Below are 25,030 nucleotides of genomic sequence, written 5' to 3' on the forward strand. Positions count from 1 at the left end.
GTAATATTGTATAATGCTTGTGGTTCAGACTGTGGTTCAGATGCTTATTATCTAGTCTAGCTCTCAAATTATACTGTATCTTATAATTTAGATTGAGTTGGAAAAATTAGACAACAAAATTAGAAACAGTGCCAGGAAGATAAAAGCAGTTTGGTGAGATTTGTTTTCCTCTAGGTAATAAATTAAGGATGTACTGTGAATGAGCAAGTAAAAATCGACATCTAGAAAAAATTTAAACACACACACACACACACACAGAAGATAATATAACCACATTAGTGAAAGTTTGAAAGACAAGAGTAATATAATCACCCACTATATATTTTGTAGATTTGAAGAACCAACAATTTTTTCTTTAGAGTAAAGCTTTGTTTCCCTGTGTGTTGAAGATGGCTTTGGTCAGTCTGTATGTTTTTCTTCAGTTCTTCTAGAATGCAGAGCCAAGGCAGATGCAGATTCCAAAAGAAATGGTAAGAGCTTTGTCTTTTGCCAGGATGCAGGGGTGTTGGCAAGATAAGTGGAACTAACTTCTTACTAATTAATTATGAAGTTATTCATCCTCTTTTCCTGGCTCATAGTAGATACTGCGTAGATTTATTAAATTCCAACGTGATCTTACCTTAGGGCGACTTCTGCTACCCCAAACTGAGAATGTTTTGTACTTATTTTTGATTAGACAGGGATAAGGAAGAGACATTAAAGGCTTTCCTATTCACCTGCATAATAAGAGGGACCAAAGGTGATGAGTTTAGTGGCTTGACATTAAATATACAAAGGACTTCATGAATTGTGAAGTGCTACATAATCAGTAGCAATAAAAATGAAAAAAAAAAGGGGGGGGGGAAGAAAATTGAATTCAGGCATAGAAAAACTAAGGAAGGCTAAAAGTACAATAGAAGTGTCTCATAGACAGGAAAAATAAAATATGGTAGCAATTTGGCTAAACATACTCAGTGTCATAGTAAAAAACACAAAAATGTTGTCGTTTATCAGTTAGTTATTCTAGCATATTATAAGGGGTTAATTCTTATTAACAGAAGTAAGTTCTCAGAGCTTAGATTAAAATGTAAAAAGAGTTGTGTTCTATTTAGAAGACAGTTCCTAATACAGGCTGAAGATAATGGAGAAGGCTGAGTTCCCAGCAGGTGGCACTAACACAGTGAGGTGAGGATTGCCAGTCTCTGAACTCACCTTTTGTGTGAATGCACTGCCTGGGGGTAAAAAGGGAGGGTGTTTTATGTTGGTACATGATACCATCCAGTAGAAATTCTAACAGGATCTTTTCAAGCATTTAAGCCTTTATTAAGCACAAAAACATATCAATCCCCCATTCTTGTGAGTAGAATGAAAATTTAACAAACCACATCCACAGTGAGTGATGCTAATATGTATTTTTCCAAAATTTGTCATATTAGGCAGGCAAATACAGAATATGAAGAATTTTAATAACATAATTAACATTATTAATAAAATAACATAATTGATTTTTCTTTATACAGTTATATACAGACAACTTTGAACCTAACAAACAAAATGTTATTTTCAGATATTCCATAATTAACAAAAATGGATGAAAATCAGACCTCAGAAGAAAATTACTAAACTACCTTGAGAATATTACACATTTATAAGTTTAGGTTGTAGGCAATTCATAGCTTTCAGTCTTTCCCACATCAGTCACAGTGATATTTGTGTGTGTGCATGTGGAAGGGGACAATGGACAGATTAATTCTAAACAATTAAATGGGGCACAAGAATGATTTATTCTATTTTAAAAGACAGTAATGATGGCAAAATGTGCTGTAAAGCCAAAATACTTAAAATAGCATGATACTGTTACAGGAACAGATAAATTGATCATTTAAACACATTAGTGGTAGTGGAAGCAGTCCTGGTGTGTGTGCGCGTGTGCACGCATGTGTATGTGCTGAAGACAGCATTTCCAAAGAGTGGTAAAGAGTGGTTTGTTTAGAAGAGTTGGTCATTCACTTTAAAAAGTCAGATTCCTTTTTCTCACCATACACCAAAATAAATCCCAGTTGATTATGAAATTAAACCTTAGATGTTACCAGAAAGTATTGAGAAAACCTGTGACAACTTCTGGGTTAACTTTGGATGTTGAGCACTTGGCCATAGACGTGACAAGCCCACGTGTCCTAAGAGAAAAGATGATAGATTTTTTGTACGTACCAACTAAGTACCATGTGCAGCAGTGACCTCAGTGTGAAATGGCTGCATCATAAAGGTTGAACGCAGGAGGTGTTTTCCAATGTGACCCTTGGGTGAAGAACCACTCCTTTGGCAGCTTGACATCATAGAATGTTCTGGAAAAGTGAAGGACTTGTATCTGTTTGTGCCTGAGATGGAAAATGGCGAGGTGAGTAAAGAGCAGTGGCAGTCCTGGTGAGGAAACTGAGGGCCAGCTCTGAAGCTGGCAGTCACGCAGGCAAGGAGCGGCCTGGGCTGCAGCTGCGGGACCACCCTGAGCAGGGCAGGCCCCCCACCCGTGCCTCTCACCCCCGCTGTGTGCGGGCTCCTGCTGCTCGCTGGCACAAGCGGTGATTCCAGCACCTGAGCGGAAGGGATTAGATCCACACAAGTGCATCTAACTTCCAGTTTGAAGGGGGGATTTTTTTTTTTTTTCTGATGAGAGTTTTCCATGTAAGGAAATGCAGTTTTTAAAAATTATTTTCTAGATGTTTTCTTTCTGGTTTCTTGCTCTTTCTTTTGCTCTCTCGCAGCTGTGCCTGTCCATGCGGCACCATTTGGGGCTGTCAGAGGCTTCGTGTTCAAGTGAGCATTTAAATGTTGACTTGCAGGATCTCTGACTCCTGTACCTTTTGTTGGCAAGTCACTAGATTCATCCAAGGTACAGAATCCTCTGACATTATATGTAAAGGTCACAGTGATTGGAAGCACCTGGAGAAGGGAGGGGCCTGAAGCACGGGACGTTTGTTACTTGATTGTCATGGTGACCCTTAACTGGTGAAGCCAGAGAGATTTTTAAAAGGTCATTTAGGTAGATGAGGAGGGCTGCACCAATGGCTGGTAGACTTTCTGAATATTTGAGATGTGGGTTTCTTGAATGCCTTCTTAATGTATTAATGAATGAGAGTGGGTGACCAGAAACCCAAGTTTTAGGTCATCCACTCAAAATTGGACCAAAAGCTGAATTATTTAGTGTTGGCTCAAGGTCACTTCTTCCAAGTCCACAACAAAACCCCTTTTCCTTTCACAAGTGTATTACTTGATAGCTTACCCATGTGGCTGTCCAGCCTGGACAATACCTGGGTGTATTATCTGGGTTCTCCAGAGACACAGGACCAATAGGAGGTGTGTGTATATATGTATACAGACAGAGACTTATTATGAGGACTGGTTTGTATGCTTAGGAAAATGGAAAAGTTCCCTTCTGTTGGGTGGGCCAGCAGAGCGGGCTGGAGCCAGGGGAGCCCATCACACAGATGAGGGCCAAAGGCGTCTGCTGGGGAGCCCCGCCTTGCTCGTGGAGGCCTGTCCTCCTGTTCTGTACTGTTCTTAACCTGACTGGGTGAGGCCCACTCATGTTATGGAGAGCAGTCTATTTTATTCAGAGTTCACAAATTCAAATGTTAACCTCATCCAAAAATACCTTCCCAGTGGACACAGAATGAACCATCACAATGGAGGAGTGAATTTACCTACAGGCTCTCAGCGCTGACTGACCAAAGTGCCTGTTTGTTCTTTGGGCTTCAAAGGACTATGCAGATGTGCTTAGGAGCTGCCCCAAGAAGCCCTGGTGAGATCCACAGAGGAGTGTAACTGCATCCTAAATGAATTCAGAGCTACTGGATACATGGAGGGCGATCAGAGATGATAACAGACCGTGTGGATAAGATATAAAACATGTTTCAGTGTCAGGAATTCAACATGTGTTCCAAGAAGGCTCATGGGATCTCACTACAGAAGCTGCAGGGATGTGCTGAGGACCTCCCTGAAGATCAGGAAGCATCTTGATAGGCCAGTGTCAGAAAGGTTATGGCTTTGACTTGGGAAATTTAATGAGCTACTCAGTCAGGCTCATTTGACTATGGTGGTAGTAGGTGTAAGGGCTACCTACTGTCTTGACACCACTGTAAATTAGGGAAATGGTCCCATGTACAATAGGATCAAAATACTTAGGAATAAATTTAGCCAAGGAGATGAACACCCTGTATACTGAATAGTATAAGACACTGATGAGAGAAGTTAGAAAGACACAAATAAATGGAAATACAGTCTAAGCTCACAGATGGGAAGAATTAATATTGTTAAAATAGCCATATTACCAAAAGCTATCCACAAATTAAGTGCAATCCCTATCAAAATTCCAGTGGCATTTTCCACAGGAAAAAAACAGAAACCTAAAATTTACTGGAACCACAGAAGATCTCTAGTAGCCAAAGCAATCTTAAAAAAGAACAGAGCTTGGCGATGTCACAATTCCTGATGTATATCATTGTCTATATTACAAAGCTGTCGTAATCAGAAATACTGTAATTGGTATAAAAACAAACACATAGAACAAGAGAGCCCAGAAGTAAGCCCGCAGATACCCAGCCAATTAACGTATGACGGAGGAGCCGAGAATACACCGCGGTGGAAGGACAGTCTCTTCAGTAAGCAGGGATGGAAAGACTGGACGGTCATGTGGAAAAGACGGAAGCTGGCCTCCTGTCTTGCACAGTGGGCTTTTTATGTTACAGGAAATAATGTCTCCTGACAGTAGAACATTCAGTCAAGCACAGAAGAAAATGAAAACCACCTGAATTATGTGATATGATCGCTGCCATTTTGATGTATATTTTCCGTGATTTTCTTCTTTACCTTCTAGCTGATCTGTATCAGGATGGAGGTCAGTATCAGGCAGCGAGCAGACGTCACGTCCCAGGCACAGGGAGGTCTGGTCTCCCCCTCCTCCTGCAGCTTTCACTGAACGAGCAGACAGACGTGGAACAGTTTGTGAAGACAGGGTATCAGGGCTTACCTTGGGGGAAGTGCTGGAAGTTGCGAAAACCTAGAAGATGAAACCACACTTCTTAGTCAAATATTTTTCTGTCTCACTAAATGGTTTTAAAGACACTTTTTAGCTGATGGCATTCCATTATATATCTGAATCTACCTCACTTAATATCATGCATGTCCATTGTTTTCAGTTTTTAGCTGTTGTAATTAAAAGAGTGAACACCATCACAGTTTAATCTTTGCTTACGACCACAGGGTTTTAGGATTTATTGCCAAAAGTGGTATGTCTCGGTTAAGCGAGGAGCGGAGTACGGAGGTGTTCGATCCGCATTGTCAGACTGGCTCTCCTGGGTGTTGTGGCTTTCTGTATTGTTACCAGCAGTGAAGGAGGGCGCCCGCTTCACCACACCTTCTGCACTGCTGAATATCTTTTCTTAAAACTATTTTTTTCTGCAATTTGATAGCTTCTGTTGCAAGTGAGGTTGAGCCTTTTGCTTATTTTTTCATCCACTCATCTTTAATGAAAACTCAGGCACACCCCTTCCCCATCTGTTGTGGGGGTGTCCAGCTTTGTGTTACTAAGTTATGAGGTGCAGTAAAGTTACTTGTGCAGTTAAGACACTAACTCTATGGAGCATGGAATAAGAAAGCAAGCAAGACCACAGTGGAGCAGCGAGCAGGGAAGAACTCTCTGCTGCTGTTTCCCTGCAGGCGCACATAGCCCTCCTGAGGCCAGGCGTGAGCTTTCCGTACCAGGCTATACCGACACTCACTGACCAGAGTTAGCATGGACCCCACAGGTTAAGGGCTCCATCCCCCAAAACTGTCTCACCCCAGAAGCTGATTCCAGGCTACCCACAACATCTGCCTGACTTGGCTACAAATCAGAGGTTCCCATGACCCTCTCCTTGGGTTTAATCATTTGCTAGAGTGACTCACAAGCCATGAAAACAGTTGACTTGCTGTTGCTGACTTCTTACAGAGGATGTTTTAAAGGATGCAAAGAACAGTGAAGGCTGGGGGTTACTGTGCTCAGGCGCCATGGTCTCTGTGTGGATATGTTCATCACCCTGGAAGCTCGTGGAATACTGGAGTTTTGGGGGGGTGGGGGGCTGCATCGTGCAGGCATGGTGAATTACAGCATTTCCAGCCCTTCTCCCTTCTACGGGGAATGGGGGGAGAGCTGAAAGATCCAAGCGTCTGATCATGACTTGGCAGCTGCCCGGAGTCCACCCAGAGTCACCCCATTAGAACAAAAGACACTCCTGTTGCTCAGGAGATCCAGGGGATTTAGGAGTTCTTGCCAGACACTTCTGTCACTAGGGAAATTCTGAGGGCTTTACAAGCTTGTACCAGGAACTGGGGCCAAAGGCCAAAATATCAGCAGGAATGGGAGGCAGATGTAGATATGTGTTTATGTGTGGATGTGTGTGTGTATGGATGTATATGTATATGTGTGTATATATATGTATGTGTGTATATGTGTGTGTGTTTATATATATGTAGGTGCATATACATGGATGTATATCTATATGTATATTATATGTATGTGTACTTTCTAATGATTTCATAGGGTTTACAGTGTGTGCTGGGTCCTTTCTTTCTCTATGAGCCCCTAATCATCTACTGGACTCACAGCTGTCATTCTGTGGTCTCATTTAATATATATATGTATTTATTTTGAATTTCTCAATATTTCATGCACTCTCATCAAAGTCTTCATATTTTGCGGCCCAGAGAGTCCTCTCCTGATGGTTACTTTTTGGCCAAGTAATATAATCAACTTTTACTCTCTTGTTACCCATCTTGCAGATGAACTGCAGACTGAGAGTGGCCTGTGGGCCAGCTGTATCCCTCTTGTGGCTGGGACTGTTGTCTGGGGAGGAAGGAACACTAGGCTTTAGTGCTGACCACTTGCCACTGGTTTCTGTCTCAGCGCAGGTGCAAGTGTGCAAGCATCTGTACTGCTGTTCTGAGGATGGTGGGAAGGTAAATAGCTTTCGTAGAGAAGTCCATACAAGTAAGACTTTGGAAAAGTTCTGTATGATGTAGAATTTAAAATGGTTTTTGAAGAGCAGATTTTTAAAAAACATTTTGCTGCCAGTAAATTAGGCTCTAAAAGCTCGCATTAATTTCAGTCTTATATCCAGAGCCAAAAGAATTAATAATGAAATATCAGAGGAAAAGTACCATCTCTCACTTATATGTGTTTAATGATAATAATGACTTAAGACCTGATAAGAAAGCTGAGAACGAATATGATTTGCATCCTGCAGCTTTCCTAATAAATGAAATGTTCCCATGGAGAACACGGCCTCCTTTAAGACAGTCTCAGAGCAGAACACGTCAGGAAGTGACTTGAACTTGATTAAAATTTCTTCTCATAGATTCAGTCAGCCCCTTATCTTGATTTTCAAGTAGAAGGAAAATGAGAATTTTAAGCCTTAGTAAAACATTATGGAAATGTCAAAAATCAGTAAAGATTAAAAAATCACACTGAAGCTATGAATCAGTAAGTGACCATTAAGAACCTTCCGGATTTGAGGCAAATAATCGTACTGAATGATCTGACCTAAATGTGCCCAGCAAAGAACTGTCTTTGGTTTCCCTGTCTTTTCAAATGCAACTTTCCCAGGAATATTCATACTGCTTCTGATTCACAAAGTGAATTTTATCTTTCAGTTACTTCTGAATTTAAAATAAAAGGGGCTGAGGTGGGTTTTGATGCCATGTTATACTGCACACGTGAAAAGTCACGTGCATGTCTCTATAACAGGTTTTATGCTGAGTTAGTGATGTTCATCCAGACACAGTCCTCGTCTACTGCTTGTGCGTTGCTTTGAACTGTATGGATAAAAATTAAACTTTATAGAGCAAAACAAGTATATTGAGATACTTTGCATAGGAAATATGATGTCAAGATTTTGGTGTGAGTATTTGATGTTCATTTCTCACCAATAACATTGATTTTACTTGAGCTATAATTACTCTCTGGGAATATTTTAAATATAGGAAGTCTTTTATAACGAGCACATAAAGACTTCATTTTGATTTTGATACTGAAATGCATTTACTTTGTGCAGTTAACAGAGCAGTCATCCAGGGTCTTTTCAAGTTGTTCTTTTTAATCTTCTTTATTATATAGTTTTCCTGTTTTTAACATCTTAGTGATCTTTTTGGAAACATACCTTGTCCTGATAACTCCAAGGGTATCCTTTGAGATGGCACAATGAATGTTAACATTGAATATTAGTAAATTAGAAGCTTTATAGATCATGATATTATGGATTTAGAGACTTAAATATAACATCTCTTAGTGATAATCTTAAAAAAAAATCTTACTGATAAAACTCTGTACTTCCAAAAATTATTTCATCTAATTGAGATATTTGAGATTGCATGTATGGTCCCCAAAATCCTTTCTAAAACTATTTTATCATTATTATGTTAATTTTGATAACTATTGGAAAGTTTTAAAAAATTAGTTGGGATACAAAGAAAAAATTGAAGTCTACACACATTTTCATTGCTCTGCAATAGCCTTCTATGTGTGTAATTGGACATTCTGTAAAAGTATAGTCTTTAAAGGATGCATTAGATTCTAGTCTAATTAGGTCCCACTAGATGTTTGACCATTCTTCCACTGTAATCTGGTAAACTCCAGCTTGAATGACTGAGCAGATGATGGAGAAATTTTCCAAAGTTGGGAAAAGTGGGATGAGGGATGAAGGATTTAGTTGTGGTTCAGAGAGCTTGTGACACCTGTGTGTCCTGTGGCTGGAAGGACTGGGTTTGATATGGGATTCTGGCCTCTTTGGAGATGGCCAATGTCGAGGTCTAGGTGGGGTCACTGAGGAGGGTTACAGAAGGCAGGCAGCTTCCCCTTCAGGTGTCCAGCAATTTTATATGTCATCTCACTGCATTTCATCAGGTTATACTTGAAGTGTTCATTTCTTCCATGCTTTTAGGGAAGAAAGGTAAAACTTTGTGTATCTCCACTGTGTAGTGTCTGAAACGGTCTCCAGTCACACTTGGTGGCCACAGTTTGGACGTGGAAGCTGGCGTGGACAACTGTTTGACTCAGCAGCTTTGCTGGGGTCACACCCGCCCGCTGTGCTAAGTGCGGCACGGCCCTGTGGGAAACTCTCACTGGCGCTGCTTAGCTCCCCTTTGTCTCCCAGATGTTGGAGGTTAAAACTCCCCGGTGGCTCTCTGAAAATGAGTATCTATTTTTCTGCTGACTTTGTATTGTCAGGGTTTGTTACTGTGAATAAAGGACACCATTAGTGAACATTCAACTCTTACCAACATTGAACATTCCTAGTGGAAAAAAAGGGACAAATGAGCTATGTTTACTTATTTTGATTCCTGCCTTCACTGTTCTTCTCTTGTGGTTTAAGAATATGTAAACAGAAAAGAAACAAACCAGAATTGGAGGCGCCCACGTCGTTTGTCCTCCTGCTGTATTTCCCGCCATATTTCTCAGAATCTGGCTTAGACCTAATTGTTTCAATTGAAGCAAGTGCCACATGAAAGTCTTAGCAGCTGGTCCCAGGAACGATCTGGACGTGGTGCTGATGTGCCTGGTCCTGGGGGTCTCGTGGTGGAACCTTGGTGGAAGTGCTGTGCCTGTTATGACCAAAGAACTCTCACTTGTGGTCCTTGGAAGGTAGCAGAAGGAAACCCTGGAGCCTAACATGTGCCATTTTGTCTCCCATTAGAAAGCAGAGGACGAGGATCCTGCTCTCACACCCAACAACACCAGGAGTTTCTCACCTTCAAACTTCCGATCAATGACTCAGGATCTGCTGGTCTGGGCATCAGTGTCAAAGAGAATCACACAGACCTGGGGATCTTCATCAAGTCCATTATTAACAGAGGGACGGCATCTAAAGTAAGCAGGTATCAACTTTATCGAGTACTCATGAACCAAGATGTTTAGTTACAACCCAGTGTTGGAAACACATAAGCTGTAGGGAAGAAACCTGGCCTCTACCCTCTTAGATGTGGTATCTGTGGCCTGTGAATTAAACTGACAAAAGACAGATTCACGGGAGGGAAAATTCACTAATTTTATCTATGTTAATATTTCCAATTTTATGGGTATGGGGGCACCAAAAAGAAGCAGTGAAACCCTAAAGAAGCGCTTAGCCTCAGAAGCTTCTGGACCAATTTAGCAAATGATGATACAGGGTGGAGTGGTGATCAGACAAAGAAAGGAGGTTTGGGCTTCTGGGGCACGCATTGTGGGATGGCAGGTATATGAGGGAAACAGGTGGTAGAGGTTTCCATGTAAGGTTTGTTTACATGGATGCATCTCAGTGCCATCTCTGTCTTTGCTGGTGAGGGTTTTTCTTCCCCCAGCTCTGGGAGAGTGGAGGGGACACCTTCATGAGGCAGACTCCAAGGGGGAGCAGAGGCTTCCTCTTGTGATTGCCAGGTCTCAGTTACCTTCCACTCAAAATAACCCCAATGCCAACATGGTGTGTTTTGTGGCAGCGTGTTCTGACAGCCCCAACCCTTATGTGTTTTCCACAATCAAACAACCAGGGACATCACGGTGCTCTCTCACTTGGGCGTGGTGCTCAGGCCTTCAGCTTACCATTTTTTAAACTATTTTTTAAAAATTGAAGTGTAGCTGATTTACCATGTTGTGTTACTTTCTGGCATGCAGCATGGTGATTCAGTCATACACATACATACATACCCTCTTACATATTCTTTTCCATTATTCATTTCTATTCCATTATTACAAGGTATTGAATATAGTTCTCCCTGCTATACTGTAGGACCTTGTTCATCTGTCTTATCTATAGTGTGTGTTTGTGTCTCACAAAACTCACAGCCCTTGGTCATTCTGGGGCAATGGAGATTGTCTGTGCAGACTTAGCACAGGTCCAGGCACAGAGCTGCCCACAGGAAAGGTTCATCTCTTCCCTCCCCCTCCTTCCTGGGGGTCACTCAGCCTGTTTCCCAGCCTGGGGAAATTTTCCTGGCTGTCTGTGAAGGGGGCTCTCCTCCCCAGCTGGCTAATAGCCTGGAGCTTTTGCACATCTTGGGTTGTAAATACCCTCTCTGGGTGTCTCTGGAAGGAGGAAAGTAATCACTTTGTGTCCTGTGAATCAGTCTGCTGTTTTGGTAAACAGAGTATGATAATGACTTATTTACAAATGTGTGAATGACTGAAGTAGACACAGGGGCCACTTACACAGTAGCATGCTGCTGTTCAGTTGGGCATAATCCATTCATATTAAAGCCATCCCCCCTTCCTTTTTCCTTTTTAAAATTTTTTTTTAACTAAAGAAAGCAACTTCTTTTATTACAGACTTCTTTCACAGCACTGATTGTCTCCTGTCTTCTTCCCAGGATGGAGGCTGCAGGTGAATGATTGGCTGATCATGGTGAATGGGGAGTCCCTGCTGGGCAAGATCAACCAGGATGCCATGGAGACCCTCCTCAGGCCCATGTCCACTGAAGGGAACAAGCGGGGCATGATCCAGCTCATCATGGCCTGGAAGATCAGCAAGGACAGTGAGGTAAGAGGGGGGCAGGGACAGACGGCATCCCCAAGTGGGAGCAGGACCGAGCTCTGTCCTGATGTGGGCACAGAGTGCCCAGTCCGGGGCTCTGCGTTCCGCACAGGCTGTTGTGCTGTCAGTGTGCTGTGTCTGGCTCTCTCGGTTCTGGGATGCACATGGCCCCAAGTGTGCACTCGCAGGTGTGTTGCCTCCTCCGCAGACAACACTGGGGTTGGTCTGAAAGCACTGCAGCCGGGTCCCCATCTTGAAGAAGGGCTGCCCCTTCCTGCTCGAGCTGACAGTTCTCTTCTGGTGGGCAGTGTTCCAGGAGGGAGGGACATGGACACAGTGGCCACTCAGTCCCTGGCTTTTCTAGAATGGGTGCCTCCTGCAGAGTCCCTCTCGTGGAGGGGGAGAGTTGGGAAGTTGTCAGAAGTGTAATCCTTCCCACTCTGGCCCTCCCTGTCCCCCTTTCTCCTCCATTACAAGCCTAAGTCTGCCTGTAGTGGTGTCTCCTGCCCGATGCTCCAGTGGGGAATCCATGCGTGCTGCCAACTGGGATGTGGGAGGAGGGGAGGGACATAGCCTCTCTCAAGGGGATGAGCATCTGTGTCCCAGAGAGTAAAACCATACAAAGTAGAGGCATACATTTTTTGTATAGCAGGTGTTTCAAAATTGTGTATTTATTTGTTAATTTATATTAGAACCTGAACAAGTTTTTTTCAGAAATCTGCCATAAAGTCTGTGCCATTTAGAGGAACCAGGTGGGGCCTGCTTGTTGAAAGTGTAGTTTGTAGTTTGTGTTTTTACTGATACTCAACTCCCCACATTTCTAAATCAGCTTGGAGGAAAGGACCAACAAACCCTACAAACTGAAAATTGTATCTAAACTGCTTAGGTGTTTTTCTTAATTTTAAAATCTGTGTTTAGTAATAAAAGCAAGCTTTTCCGGTTGCGGTGATGGCTCACCCGATCCTAAGATATAATCAGATTTGCAACAGAAACATGCACTTGAACTCAAAGGGTGATCAGTGGAGAGGCCACCAGTTTTTGAAAGCTTATTGACCATTGACTTATTTTTTTATCATTTTTATTTTTGAAATGGAGAATGAATTAATGGTAATTAACAAATTAATTTCCACAACAACAAGGGAGCAGTGTAACCTTAACTAAAAACCGCACAGTAGAAGACAAGGGGAAATAAAATGTTCACTTTCAAATGATAAATATAAATGCTGATCTCTGAGTAGACTACTGGATTGATTTCCTTGAGTCATGATTTTCATTGGTTTCCAGATCATTCACTAATGTTAATGTAAGTCCCACAAAGAGCTCTGTGACCAGTTCTCCCTAAGACATTACAAGACACAGTATTCCTTACTAGGTCTTTTCCCAAAACTGAGTAATTTTGTTACCGAGTCCAAACTCATTCTGCTTGCCGCATGACAGATCAATAAATCAGGAGATGAGGTATTGGGGCAAGGAATAGTGACTTTATTAGGAGAGTCGGCAGACTGAGAAGATGGCAGACTAGTATCTTGGAGAATCGTCCTGCTCCAGACAGAATACAGGCTCCTTTTATACAAAAAAAAAAAAAAAAAAAGGGAGGTGGTGTGGTTCATTGTTGCAAACTTCTTGCTGTAGGAATGCTTTATTCTTGCAGCCCTCCATGTGGCTCAGGCTATGGTGTCCCTGTAAACCCCCAACAAAACAAAGGTTATTCTCTGTTTTGCAACTTGTCATCTCTACCTTAGTGCAGAAGTGCTGACATCCTTAAAGGTCAGAGTCCAGAGAATAGGCTCTCCTGTCTATCTCAGGCTAAAGGGAACATTGTTTCCCAAAAGGTGCAGAGCTGGCAAGGCTAAGCCTAGAAAGCAAGGCACAGTGGTTTAAAACTAAAGGAACAGATCCAATAGAGTCAGATTCATTCTTCTTTATTACAATTTCATGTTCCACGAGACCAGATTCACTCTGCAGATGTTCACTGAGCATCTACTACATTCAAGAAATGTATTAGATCCTGGAGATCTGGTGGTGAATACAGCAGACAGGGCTCCCTCTTTCAATGTTCTGCTGGACAGCAGATCACATCCTTATCTCTAAAAGCCAACTAAAATTTCTAACACCTTCTCAAAGTTTTCTTTCAGAGAAAACCATTGAATGTGAGGGGGGTGGATCTTAAAATGTGAGGCATAGACTGGAGGTCAGCATCCTGACTTCAGATGAGCATCCTTGTCCCCAAACCTGCACCAGCCTGGAGTTGTAATAGAAAAGAGCAAATCTGACTCCCTGTTATATATGTTCCTTTTAACTCTGTGCCCTGTTTTCTAGGCTTGGTCTCACTAGCTCTGCAGCTTTTGTAAAACAATGTTGCCTTTAGCCTGAAATATACATGACAGCCTATTCTCAGGGCTCTGACCTTTAAGAATATGAACACTTTTGCACTCCTATAAAGATAACAAGCTGCAGAATAGAAAATAACCTTTGTTTTGTTGGAGGTTTTACAGGGGCACCCTGACCTGACCCACATGGACAGCTGCAAAGGATTCCAAAAACAAAGAATTCCTGCACCAAGAAGTCTGTGACAACCAAGCACACTCCTCTCCTTTTTAGTAGAAAAGGAGCCTGAAGCCTGAGTTGAGGAGGGTAGTTCTCCAAGATATTAGTCTGCCACCTTCTCAGTCTGCCGACTCTCCTAATAAAGTCACTATTCCTTGCCCCAATACCTCATCTCCTGATTTATTGGCCTGTCATGCAGTGAGCAGAACAAGTTTGGGCTTGATAACAGTGATCTGGTTCCCTGTCACCCTGGGAAACAGCTGGCGTTGGGGTCCCCCTGCAGTGTCTCTGGAACTCATTCAGGTCTGCATGTGGATTTATGTAGATGAAAATGGTTTAAGTAAGGGAACAGCTGCAGCAGGCAGTAATGGACTTCAATGTTCAATATTTTTAGGGTGTCATTTTCATAAATTGCTGATTATTACTGTCCTTAGGGTGGGGAAAGCTTTTGACTGACAGGGTTTAACTAAAGAATTAGATGAAGACAGACATGCTCAGCTCAGCTTCCCATAAGTTTTAAGACATGATTTTGTGGCTTTTGAACTTAAATATATATTCCCTTTGGGGAACCATCTCCCTGAATTACCGGGAGGGGTGTGTGAATTATGTTACTGTAAATACTGACATAAGCACAGGACATCTTGTCATGAGTGAACCTCGATCCCAAATAATGTGCCAACTTCTCCCTCCTCGGTCTGTCCCTCGGCCAGCACGGTCCAGCCTTTGACAGTATCACACAGCTATATTTCACTAACTCATCTTTTTTATTTTCTTTAAAATTTTTTTCGGGGGAGGGAGGCAATTCAGTTTATTTTTATTTATTCATTTATCTACCGGTGGTACTGGGGATGGAACTCAGGACCCGTGCATGCTAAGCACGCACTCCACCACTGAGCTACACCCTCTCCCCATGCTGACTCAGCTTTAAATCAAGGGTCTGCATACTTAATTTCAAGCCAGAGAAGATGAAACTTTGCAAAGTAATGTCTTGTGCTGTGTCACACTTTGCCCCTCATCTGTGGGAAGTGCTGCGTCTCATCACACTGTTTTTTTAAAACCTGGCAGCTCTGTGCACCAGGCCCGCCCTCCCTACACTCCCCACCCCGTCCCTGGTGGGCACATCCGGGATGTTCCCTGGAAGGTGTTTCTCAGTGTCGTCCCCTCGACCTCAGGACCCTGTGCACGCCGCTGGTTCTCGCATCCTCTCCGGCCGCTCTGTTTGTCTCCGTCCTCCCCTAGTCCTTTCTCCCCTGCTGTCACTCTTTCCTGCCTGTTCCTGTATTGGCTCATGTTCCTCAAGGCGTCTCCTGGGCTGTGTCTTCTGCACGCACTCCCGGGGAGATCTTCGCCCCTGGTCTTCAGGGACTGCGTGTGCTGTGCTGCACCCCGGGGTCCTGATTCCAGCCAGGGGCCCTGTTCTGCCTCCAGACACCTCTGTCCATCTGCCTGCAGAGATGCCCACTGGTCTGGCTCTCAGGGACCTGTGCTTCCTCCTCCAAAACCCATTCCTCCTGGAGTTTCATCCACCCATGGGCACTCCACCACCGTTTCTTCAGTTGCACAGGTCGGACACGGGGTGGCCTTGACCTCTCAGGTGCCTTCACTGTCTGTGTACCTGCCTCTTCTTTAATTTCTCTCCTCCATGCCCTGACGTCACTGGAATTCGGGCCCCACAGTCTCTCTGGGCTCCCTGCTGCGGCCCCTGAAGGATTTCTGTCTCCGCCTGTCCTCCCCCTGCAGAAAGTGCATCTTCCCACGAGACACATTGACCACATCCCTCCTGCTGAAATCCGTCCCCTCCAGCATGGGTGCCAGTCCCTGTGCCGGCTCTGCCCCGGCTGCTTGGCCTGCCCTGCAGTTTCTCAGGTGTCTGATGCTGCCTTCACCTCCAGGTTTTCCATGAATCTATTCTGCTCCTTGGCCTAGAAAAGACAGCTCCAGATTTTAGTTTTCTCTCCCCAGAGTATTTCCATGTCCCCGGGTAGCCACCCTCATGCTGCAGCCATCACGTCATCATGGTTTCTCTTCGGTTTTCTGTAAATTCTGAGCTGGCCAGGACCCTCTCTGGCTGCCGTGTTCCTGGTTCTCCATCACCGGCGTCCAGCCCGGGGCTGACAGCTACACGTGGGCTGAAGGGTGAGGGAAATAGTCCCTAGGAGTTGAGAGTCGGGCATTTTTAGGGAAAAAAATTGAACTTAGTTACTGTTAGACCCTGAAGTTCCAACAAGACAAGGTAACAAAGTGAGTGTTTTCTCAGTGATTTTGGATTTTCTTTGCTTTCCTTCGATTGAATGCTCTTAATTTAGAAACATTTCATGAGCAGCAATTGTTTCTTTAAATAGAGGGAGAGAAGAAGTGGCTTCCCATTGTTCCGGGCTCCTGGGGATGGATTAATTTTTGGGGCGTTTTTTCCACGGGAAGAAACACGTAAAGCAGAAACACCGGTATCGTCACAAAGGACAAGCCTGTTGAGGACTCTGAAGGAGAGTGAGCACCTGACATCCATCCTTGCTTATGGGAAAAACGTGTAGGAGAATTATGCTGCTTTTCAGTGTCCCAAGGAAGTGCGTGCTTGTGGGAATTACTGTAACGTAGCTGAGCTTCCAGTCCTCTCGCTGAAGCCTGTCTTCACACCAGGAGAGAATGAGACCAGATGAGGTTTTTCTTAGACTCCAGGCTGAAGACTTCAGTCACCAAGAGCTACTTTAAAATGAGTTCTCTGTCTAGGCTTCATCCTGTTAGAATCAGAGAGCTACCTTAGAACAGAAAGGGGCCCAAAGTACCACTTCCGATCCTCTTTACCTTGTGAGGGAAGAAACAGACGCAGAGAGGTCAGACGACTTGCTTAATGGCTGCAAGGCCAAGGGAGCGTGGAGTCATCTAGGAGCCTGGTGTCATCCGTCTTGTGCAGAGAGAGGGTCTCAGTGACCGTGCTGTTCAGGCCGTGCCTGCTCTGGCTGTGCTGGGATGTGTGCACAGTGCCCCGTGAGCCCTGGCACCCGGCAGACTGTTACCTTCTGTGTCCGCCCCATCCAGGATCACTTCCCCCTGGTCCTTCCGTCGTCCCCATGGGGATGCGAAGGACACCAGCTGTGGTTCTGCATGAAAACAGAACTTGGAACTGCACCCTGGAAGTCCAGCCATTCTTCCCCAGAGCTCAGCCCCGTCCTTCTATTCCTTGTTTTGTGTTTCCTTGTCCTGTGGACTTCCTACCACGTGTGATTGTGATCTAGGTCAGATTTCTTTTCCTTTCAGCGTCGTGCTGTGTCTTCATCTGTAAAGGCTTCCTTCCATGCGGCCTCGTGTGTGTAAGACTTCTAAATGGTTTTAAGGAACATCTGAGTCATTCACTCAAAAATGAATTTATTCATCCAATTATTCACCTAGTGCCTGCTCTGTGCCAAGAACTGGGGATAAAATAGAATAAGCTTATAAAAACTGAATTATCAAATAATAAGATCATGGCAGTTACTAACCAGGGCCCAGTTTCAGGCTTGCTGCAGGGGGCTAGGGCCGTCCCTGTGCCTGCCCTTCACCGTTCATAGTCGAGGTAGCAGGTGCATTTCCTTTACACGAAAGACATGGTTTGCCCGACTAATGCACGCTCAAAACAACATGAGATTTTCCTAAGCCCCACAGATAGTGTATTCATTTTTTAAAAGAAACTAATATTTTACCATTTCCCAGGAAGACTAGGCCAAGCGTATAACCTAGAGCAGATTCACTGGACAATATCCAGTTTTTTGTCATTAAATAGTGCTTACTACTTTCTGCTTATACAAGCAATATGTGATTATTTGAATGTGTATTTTTTGAGAGCATGTGGTATTTACCTTGTTTATAGGTTTGGGGTAATTGCCAATTTTTATACCTTTGTAAATGAAGTTCTGATAAATAATGGTCAGCATGAGTCTTTATAATTCACTTAGCTTGTTGTTCCATGAGGCGGGTGACCATGGAGAGAAGTAAGTGGCCGGGGCAGAGAGCAGGGGTATTGCTGGCCTGTGATGCGCAATCCGTGTTGCTTTGGGAGCAGCCTTTGGCCGAGTGCTCCAGCCTGGGCTGGTTCTTCTTCAGCAGGAGGGAAGGCTTTCCTGTTTCCCAGGGATGGAGCTGTGGGGCCCCACAAAGTTGCCCTGCTGGGGCCCGGGCTGCAGGGGCCTGAAGACCATTTTTGCTGTTGAAACAACAAAGTGAAAATTGCAGTTCCTTTATTTCAGTGCCTTCCTCGAATTAAGCTTATTTTGATAAGGTTTTCCAGTAAGAGCCTGGGAGCAGCCCAGGTTGCAGGAAGGCCTGGCCGCTCTTCCAGGACCACCCTCCTGGGAGTGACCACTGCCCCACTCCCAGGCCATGCTGGCCTCTTTCTTAAACTCTTAAACTGCTTGCAACAAAAAGCATCATCAAAGATTTACAACAAAACTCTGTACCCCAATCAGTTTTTTTTTTTTTAAAGAAATTGAAAGGCATTGTGTCATCTGTTAAATATTTATGTAGGAGGCCACTGATGTCTTCATTTAAATCTGTCTTTTGAGATGCAGATCAGACTTGGTTAGGGAGGTGGGGAGGTGCGGACTCTTTCCCATCACAGTGTCCCAGCGCCAGGGGCCTGATGAACAGGCCTCTTAATGTTTGGTTCCAGAAAGCCTGCATGTGCTATTTTTTAAATGGAATTTTTATTTGACTTTATAAAATTCTAAAGTAGCCTCTTGGTATATTTAGAGATTTCTCATAACGGGGCTTTATAAAGACTTTATCATCTAGAAAATTGTGGAGTTATAAGGTTCAATTAAGTATGTTTACTAAGCAGACTTGAGGATGTGATGTCGGTCTTGTGATAAAATCACTTCTATCAGGTCTCGCAGGTCCCTTTAAGGTATGCATGTGCTCATTAAAACCTCACAAGTGCCTGTTCCTACAGGTGCAGGCTTTTGCTGTGCTTTGTTTTTACCTCCCCAAAGTTCCTTGGAACCCAGGCACAGTATTCTTCCAGAAAATGTTCTTGTATCTTTTTTGTTTTGTTTTGTTCACATCAGAGACCTTGAACATTTAATTTGCCATGTCATCATAATTTGCAATTTAAAAAAAAACTAGTAAAACAGATCCTCATTTCACAATTTAAAGCTTATTGAGGCTGACTCACTCCCGCAGCCTGACTTCCCTCCAGTTGTAATTGTGTTGCCCCTTCCATGCTGTAAACTTCCCAGGATTTGTCACCCTGGGTGTGATAAGTCCACAATTTGGAACTTCATTAAATACCTCATTTATATTAAACAGATGGCAGCATCTAAGAGAAATGATCATTTGTTCCGATGAAGGAGCCATAGTTGCAGCTGCATCTGTTTGGAACGTGCAGCCCCTCCCCTGCTGCACCCCCTCCCTCCCCTGCACCCCCCACCCCTGGCTGCCGGCCAGCTCCAGAGCCTCAGTGGGGTGGACCTTGGAGCCCACGTTTGGAGGCTGTGTGTGCTTTGTTCCTCCTTGAAGCAGATTTGTTTCAAGGCCTTAGCTAGCATAGTGTTCTCCTGACTCGGAGTAGTTTTACAGTGTCAGTGGCTTACAAGGTGCAGCTGTTTTGAGGAAGGCCACACACTGTTTTCATTCCAGAGACAGAAAGCGACCTATATCTTGGCTCACCTAGTAGGCTGTTTATGTTTGCGGAACAGGCACCTTTGCCGGCATCACTGGGATATTTGGCCTTGACCTCTGTTGTCGGTTTGCTGAGTGGTTTCTGTTCTCACGTCCTCAGCGTCCCATGTGTAGGGTCAGTGAGAGGGCCGTAGGGGCCTTTTAATTTCAGCAGCAGAAATTGAGGTTCAGCATATTGTTCAAGCAGCTAAGCTGACAAATGGTCTTGGGCCTCAGAGGGCAGGTGGTCACTCTGCCAGCACAGCCCTGGGGTGTGCCAGCTGTCAGGTGCATTACACACCCCGAGTGTAACACGTGGATTGTGTTCCTGGCTCTGTTCTGATGGTGGTAAAGCCTGTGTTTCCCAGAGCAGCATCTCAGACAGGATTCTGAGTTAGGCCGTAATTTAAATTGACTTCAACAGATACTGCCAATCAAGCTGGAAAAATAAGCAAGAAGATACAGTTTGGAGGAAAAAAGCCTTTAATATACATGTTTTTCCTCCAGGGGTTGAAATCTGGCAGAACTTCGTGGGAGGCACAGTGTGAAACGGTAAGGAAAGGTGGAGTTTTCATCACAAATTATTTTGGTGCAGGGTGAAGAGTTCTAGCTCAGTTGGTGCCCAGTTGGTTGCAGGCCCTGGGCAAGTTGTTCTAATTCCCCCATGCCACTGATGGGCCTCCAGTTCTGACTGTTCCTTGCCCCCTTTCTCTCTAGCTGAAGCCACCCGGGAGCCCCTCTGGCCCTGAGCTGCCCACTGAGAGGGTGCTGGATGACGGGGGATGGAGGATTTCTCCCTCCCTCTTCAGTGGGACCAAGGAGCTGGATGAAACACCCACGAGAAATGCTGCCCTCAGCAGGATAATGGGTGAGTCGGCTGAGACCTTGGGTAGCACGTCTTAGTTTTATGCTTTTCCTGGGTCATGGAGACATTATTAGTGTAATATGGAAAGGAGGCCCGTGTTTTCAAGAGGAAAAGGAGCAGGTTCCTTATAATCACTGAGGAAGCGTTAACGTCAAGAGAGTAAATCAATACGTTGATTTTGTTAAGTGAGTTTTAGATCTTGTACCATGTGGGAAGAAGAAGAAAAAAAAGGTGGGGGGGTCCACGTAGAAATGTTTTCCACTGGTCAAGATGTTCTCAGTGTGTTTGAGATGATAAGCGAAGCTGCGGTTTAACAACAACAACAACAAAAAAAAAAATCAAAATTTAGTGGTTTATGGCAAGAAGGATTCAAAAGTTACATATTCACCATAGCACCACTTGCAGGGAGAGGAAAAAATCTGTGTAGACGTATGTGCATGTATGAGAAATAGTCACACTTTGTAGTTTGTACTTAATAGGATGTGGCCATTTTTAAATTGCATCTCTGCATTTTCAGAGCCTCCGTGTGTGACATCCGAGACCAGTTCCGTGCACCCTGTTTGGGTTCCACCCCACTCTGCACAGCCCCCCGTAGGTGACAAGGTTGTCAGGGCTCACCCTGCAGCCGCTCAGCCACCTGCCAGCAGATCCCGTGAGTAAAGACTTGCTTTGCCACCAGTGGTCGGGTTTACCGAGTTGCTCATCTTGGAATTAGCCTGTGAGTTTTTAAATTTAAAATGTAAGAAGCTGTTTTGATTGATGTAGCCCGTGATGCAAGACACTTTCATTGCTGGCACATTTTGCAAGCCTCCTAATACAAAGTACAACCCGATGTTTAACTCCATTTTGAGCATGTTTAATGGAGATGTGTCACCATGTCTTCTAACAGCAGAGATCATCGTCACCACTCAAAACCCCTCTCTGATGTTGACTTTTGTGAAGATTCCCAGCGCCCTCTGCCTCCAGCTTCCCAGGCAGTTACCCCTCTAGAGAAAGCCTGGCATTTCTGACACATCGCCCGCCCACTGGTCAGTGACCACCCTGCCTGTTTGTCTGTCTCTTGCCCTAGGGTGTGAGCTATTGAGGGGCAGAGGTTAAGTCTTAGAGACCTGCTATGGGGTAGGTGCCCCTCAAAGGGATAGGCAGATGATGGCTGTAATTCTTCAGGACTTCCCTCTAAATTTCCTGGTAAAATTCTTCAAAGGGCTTTAACATCTCAGAATCTCTGTGGCGTTGTCACATTAGAAGTCATTCTGGAGATCACCTCTGGCCTTAGGAAACTTAAAGCCAGAGAAACTGAATACCACACCCAGAGCAGCATGGCTGGAGTGTCAGGAGAAGGAACAGACCATGGTCTCCATTTGACATTCATTTATGGGAAATAAATTTTTCTGATTTCTATTTTGTTTGGCCAAGTTGAGCAGATTCTGGGAGTTTAGACTTTTTCTAGTGTAGAAGGGATTTACACTGATACACATCCCCCTTAGGTGAATGCCTAGAATTTCTTTCCCTTTTTTCCCCACTGCACAGGTAAATACCAGCTGTCCCCCACAGTGATATGCCCCAAGATGACTCTGTCGTTATAGAGGATGACAGGTTGCCAGTGCTACCTCCACATCTCTCAGGCCGGTCCTCTTCCAGCTCCCAGGATGACACAGGATTTGTGATGACAGACCCTGGCCCGTGGGCCAAGGCAGGCATCGGTGACTCGGCAGGCTGGCAAGAACACTCCAGGGCTGGAAAATATGCATTAAGTTACAGCCACACTTTATCTTCTGTTTAAATGGTCTGTCGCTAGACGCAGTTAGTCAATTCTTTTTGTGTTCTGTTTTCATGATTTAATACTCTTAATGATCACTCAGAAACTTGCCCAGTTATTTTAATAATTTAGCCAAACTAACAAGAAAACTACCACTAACCAGAAACCCTACTCAGTTGTTAAATTTCACTCTTAACTAGTTTGGATCTGTGTTAACTTGGTGAATTGCTTTTCTGTTAAATAAATACATTCTGTGCAACTCCCTGCGGTGACTGAGCAGGGAGGTGGCTTTGGCCGAATGAACAGTTGCTCCGTCTTGGGAGAAGGGAGATGCTTTGACAGGTTTTCTTTCTCAGCACGCTGTCAGCTCTGCTGGGTTTGCATGTAACTTCTCACACTGTGACTTCGGGGGCAATCTGATGCTCTTTTTTCTCTTGTATCTTACAAAATAGAAGCAAGCATTTGGTATCACTGACCCAAAGTGTGACACCTGAATGTGGGCACGTGTTTTAATTTGCATGCCTGGTAATTATCTACTTCAGTAAGCAAAAGGAACAGTCCCTCCTAGGAAAGACCTTGGCCGGCTGCAGCGGTCATCAGAGCCAAGCATGGGAAGCAGTGTGCCAGGATGTTCTTACTGCCCTTTCTCTGGGCTCTTTTATGAAAACACCAGCACAATTATATTTAAATGTTGCAGCATGGAGCTGCACTCAAGCCTGATAATAGTTTACCTTGGGATGAGTTTTTGGTTCAGCGAGGCGGGGGAGCTACCCTGGAAAGTAAAAACCTGCTTGGAATCCACAGAAGCTGCCATGTTTACTGCTGCTGTGTAGACCCGTCTCTGAAAGTGAGAGCAGTGGCTGGGAGGGTCAGGATTAGATGTTCACGATCTTCATCCTGGGAACAGAAGCCTCTGAATCTCCCTTGTGATGAGAAATTGTAGGAAGAGGTCTGGGGGGGCCCAAGGAGCACTGTATTGGGGCCAATAAATAAGTAACTGGCAGGGCTGGAGGGTGGCATTAACTTCCCTAAGGAGCTTCATCAGGTGGTGAGGACTTGGGTGATCTTGCTGTGGGGAATGTTCAGGGGCTGGAAAAAAATAAGAATGAAGGGTCACCCAAACAAGAGTGGCAGCTGCTCTGAATCACAGCAGAAAGTGTAAGCTTTTCCAGCCTGACAGTGTCTCCCTAATCCTTGATGAAAATGTTATGAAATAAAAGGGCAGTAAGGTGGGATTAATAACTGGAATTTTAATAACACTAGGGGTCAGGATATGGTCATAGTCATTAAAGAATCAGCTGTCTGCCCTGCAGTCTAATGTGCCAAGTATTCTAGGGCATTGTTTACTGTGTCTGAAATTAGTTCAATGGGTATATTGACAGGGAAGAATTAGCTATGTTATGGCTTAAGAATATTTATTTATTTCCAGAGTAACTGAGAGGATGTACTTTTTCCAACCCATTGATTGGACCTAACAGTGTTTTTAAGGTGAATAAGGTGAAACAGCAGATTCTAAACTTAGTGACAACATAATTTCACCAGGTATAAAATTAGGTTAAAAAATATGCCTGTATGTGATTTTCATTAGCAACAACAATTTGTATTTCTTTGGAAAACCTTTTACAAATAATTTCTATTAAGAATGTATATAACTCTGCTATAACTCAATAAAATTAAATTAAAAAAAAAAAAGAATGTACTACTCTGTCTATAAATGTGATGCCTCTTTGGAGTTCTAGGTTTTAGCGTGCTCCATGTCGTGCGGGAAAGGGTTGCTGAGCATGTGCAGGATGGTGGAAGAGGTCCACTTTCAATGTCTGAAAGAATTACTCTTAGTGAAAATATATTATGTAGAGTTGCTGTTTGCAAAGTTGGGTCATAGTCCTCTCCGTAGGGGTTTTAATTTTTCATGTCTAGGACTGTGTTTTTGGATTGAGGTGTAGGTGCTCTGGAAATTACACACATAGTATCATAGGGGTGGTGTATGTGGGCACCACTGGGTAACTGTAATGTACAAGCACATACACATTTAAGAAACGTGTAGAAGCCACATACAATTATATACATAATGTATGCTAGAGCTGTCCACACTTACATCTGTGCACACGTGTGCAGGGTCCAAGCAGAGCAGTGTGTGCTTGGACACACACCCTCCAAGATCTCTGAGTAACCCTTTATTCTAATTTTTCCTTACACCCCAGGTTTAATCTCTGATGTGCAAGCTAAAAGCCCATTTGATCCATTTTGACACAAGCTGCTAATGCTCGTACATGGAGCACCCTGTCCCCTCCTGGATAGGGGCACTAGCCCCCTAGCTCTGCTCCCTGCTCCCTCCTGTGCTCCTAACTCCACAGCTGGAAATCACCACCTGTCCCTCCTCTCAACCCCCAGGAGCCTTCCAAGTCCCCGAGTGAAAGTTGAAACTCTCAAGAATCTCCCAGTGGGTCTGCAGGGTCTGCCCCTCCCCAGCCTCCCCACCTCACCCCTCCCCCTTTCCTCTGCTGATGTCACTGTCACTCTGACTCCCCCTGCTCTTCCCTGAGCTGCCACTGGTCCAGCCTCTGACCTTGTTCTGCCCTTCACCTGAACAATCTTTTCTTCTCAGATGATCAAGGGTTCACTCTTGGACCTCTGACGTCTTTATTCAGCTGTCGGCTTCTCAGGGGCCTGCCCAGCACTGCAAACCGCCCCCTCCCATGGGACACGGCCTGCCCCACT

The 25,030-nt window shown here is 44.3% G+C and overlaps 1 protein-coding gene across 2 annotated transcripts; it reads left to right on the forward strand.

Moving 5' to 3' along the window:
• The first annotated feature begins 351 nt into the window (after window positions 1–351).
• On the forward strand, window positions 352–24,096 carry LOC105097685 (partitioning defective 3 homolog). 2 transcript variants are annotated; one of them, XM_064484587.1, is made up of 7 exons: window positions 352–6,972; window positions 9,705–9,885; window positions 11,350–11,519; window positions 20,406–20,556; window positions 21,071–21,205; window positions 21,443–21,581; window positions 22,084–24,091. In XM_064484587.1, the coding sequence occupies exons 3-6, from the start codon at window positions 11,382–11,384 to the stop codon at window positions 21,541–21,543; spliced, it is 525 nt and encodes a 174-aa protein (XP_064340657.1). In that variant the 5' UTR covers window positions 352–6,972; window positions 9,705–9,885; window positions 11,350–11,381; the 3' UTR covers window positions 21,544–21,581; window positions 22,084–24,091. The 2 variants fall into 2 exon arrangements, with proteins under 2 accessions (XP_064340657.1, XP_064340656.1); XM_064484586.1 differs by lacking the exon at window positions 352–6,972 and adding an exon at window positions 20,196–20,240 and having other exon boundaries at window positions 6,996–9,885; window positions 22,084–24,096.
• Window positions 24,097–25,030: the final 934 nt, after the last annotated feature.

Source organism: Camelus dromedarius, chromosome 3 (genome assembly GCF_036321535.1).
Source record: "Camelus dromedarius isolate mCamDro1 chromosome 3, mCamDro1.pat, whole genome shotgun sequence".
In the NCBI taxonomy this organism is placed as follows: domain Eukaryota; kingdom Metazoa; phylum Chordata; class Mammalia; order Artiodactyla; family Camelidae; genus Camelus; species Camelus dromedarius.

Bases quoted from the DNA above. Each gene is read 5' to 3' on its own strand.
- LOC105097685 (XM_064484586.1), top strand. From the start codon at position 11,382: ATGGTGAATGGGGAGTCCCTGCTGGGCAAGATCAACCAGGATGCCATG. The intron at 11,520-20,195 runs GTAAGAGGGGGG...TTTTTCCTCCAG, and splicing joins AGATCAGCAAGGACAGTGAG to GGGTTGAAATCTGGCAGAAC. The intron at 20,241-20,405 runs GTAAGGAAAGGT...CTTTCTCTCTAG, and splicing joins GGGAGGCACAGTGTGAAACG to CTGAAGCCACCCGGGAGCCC.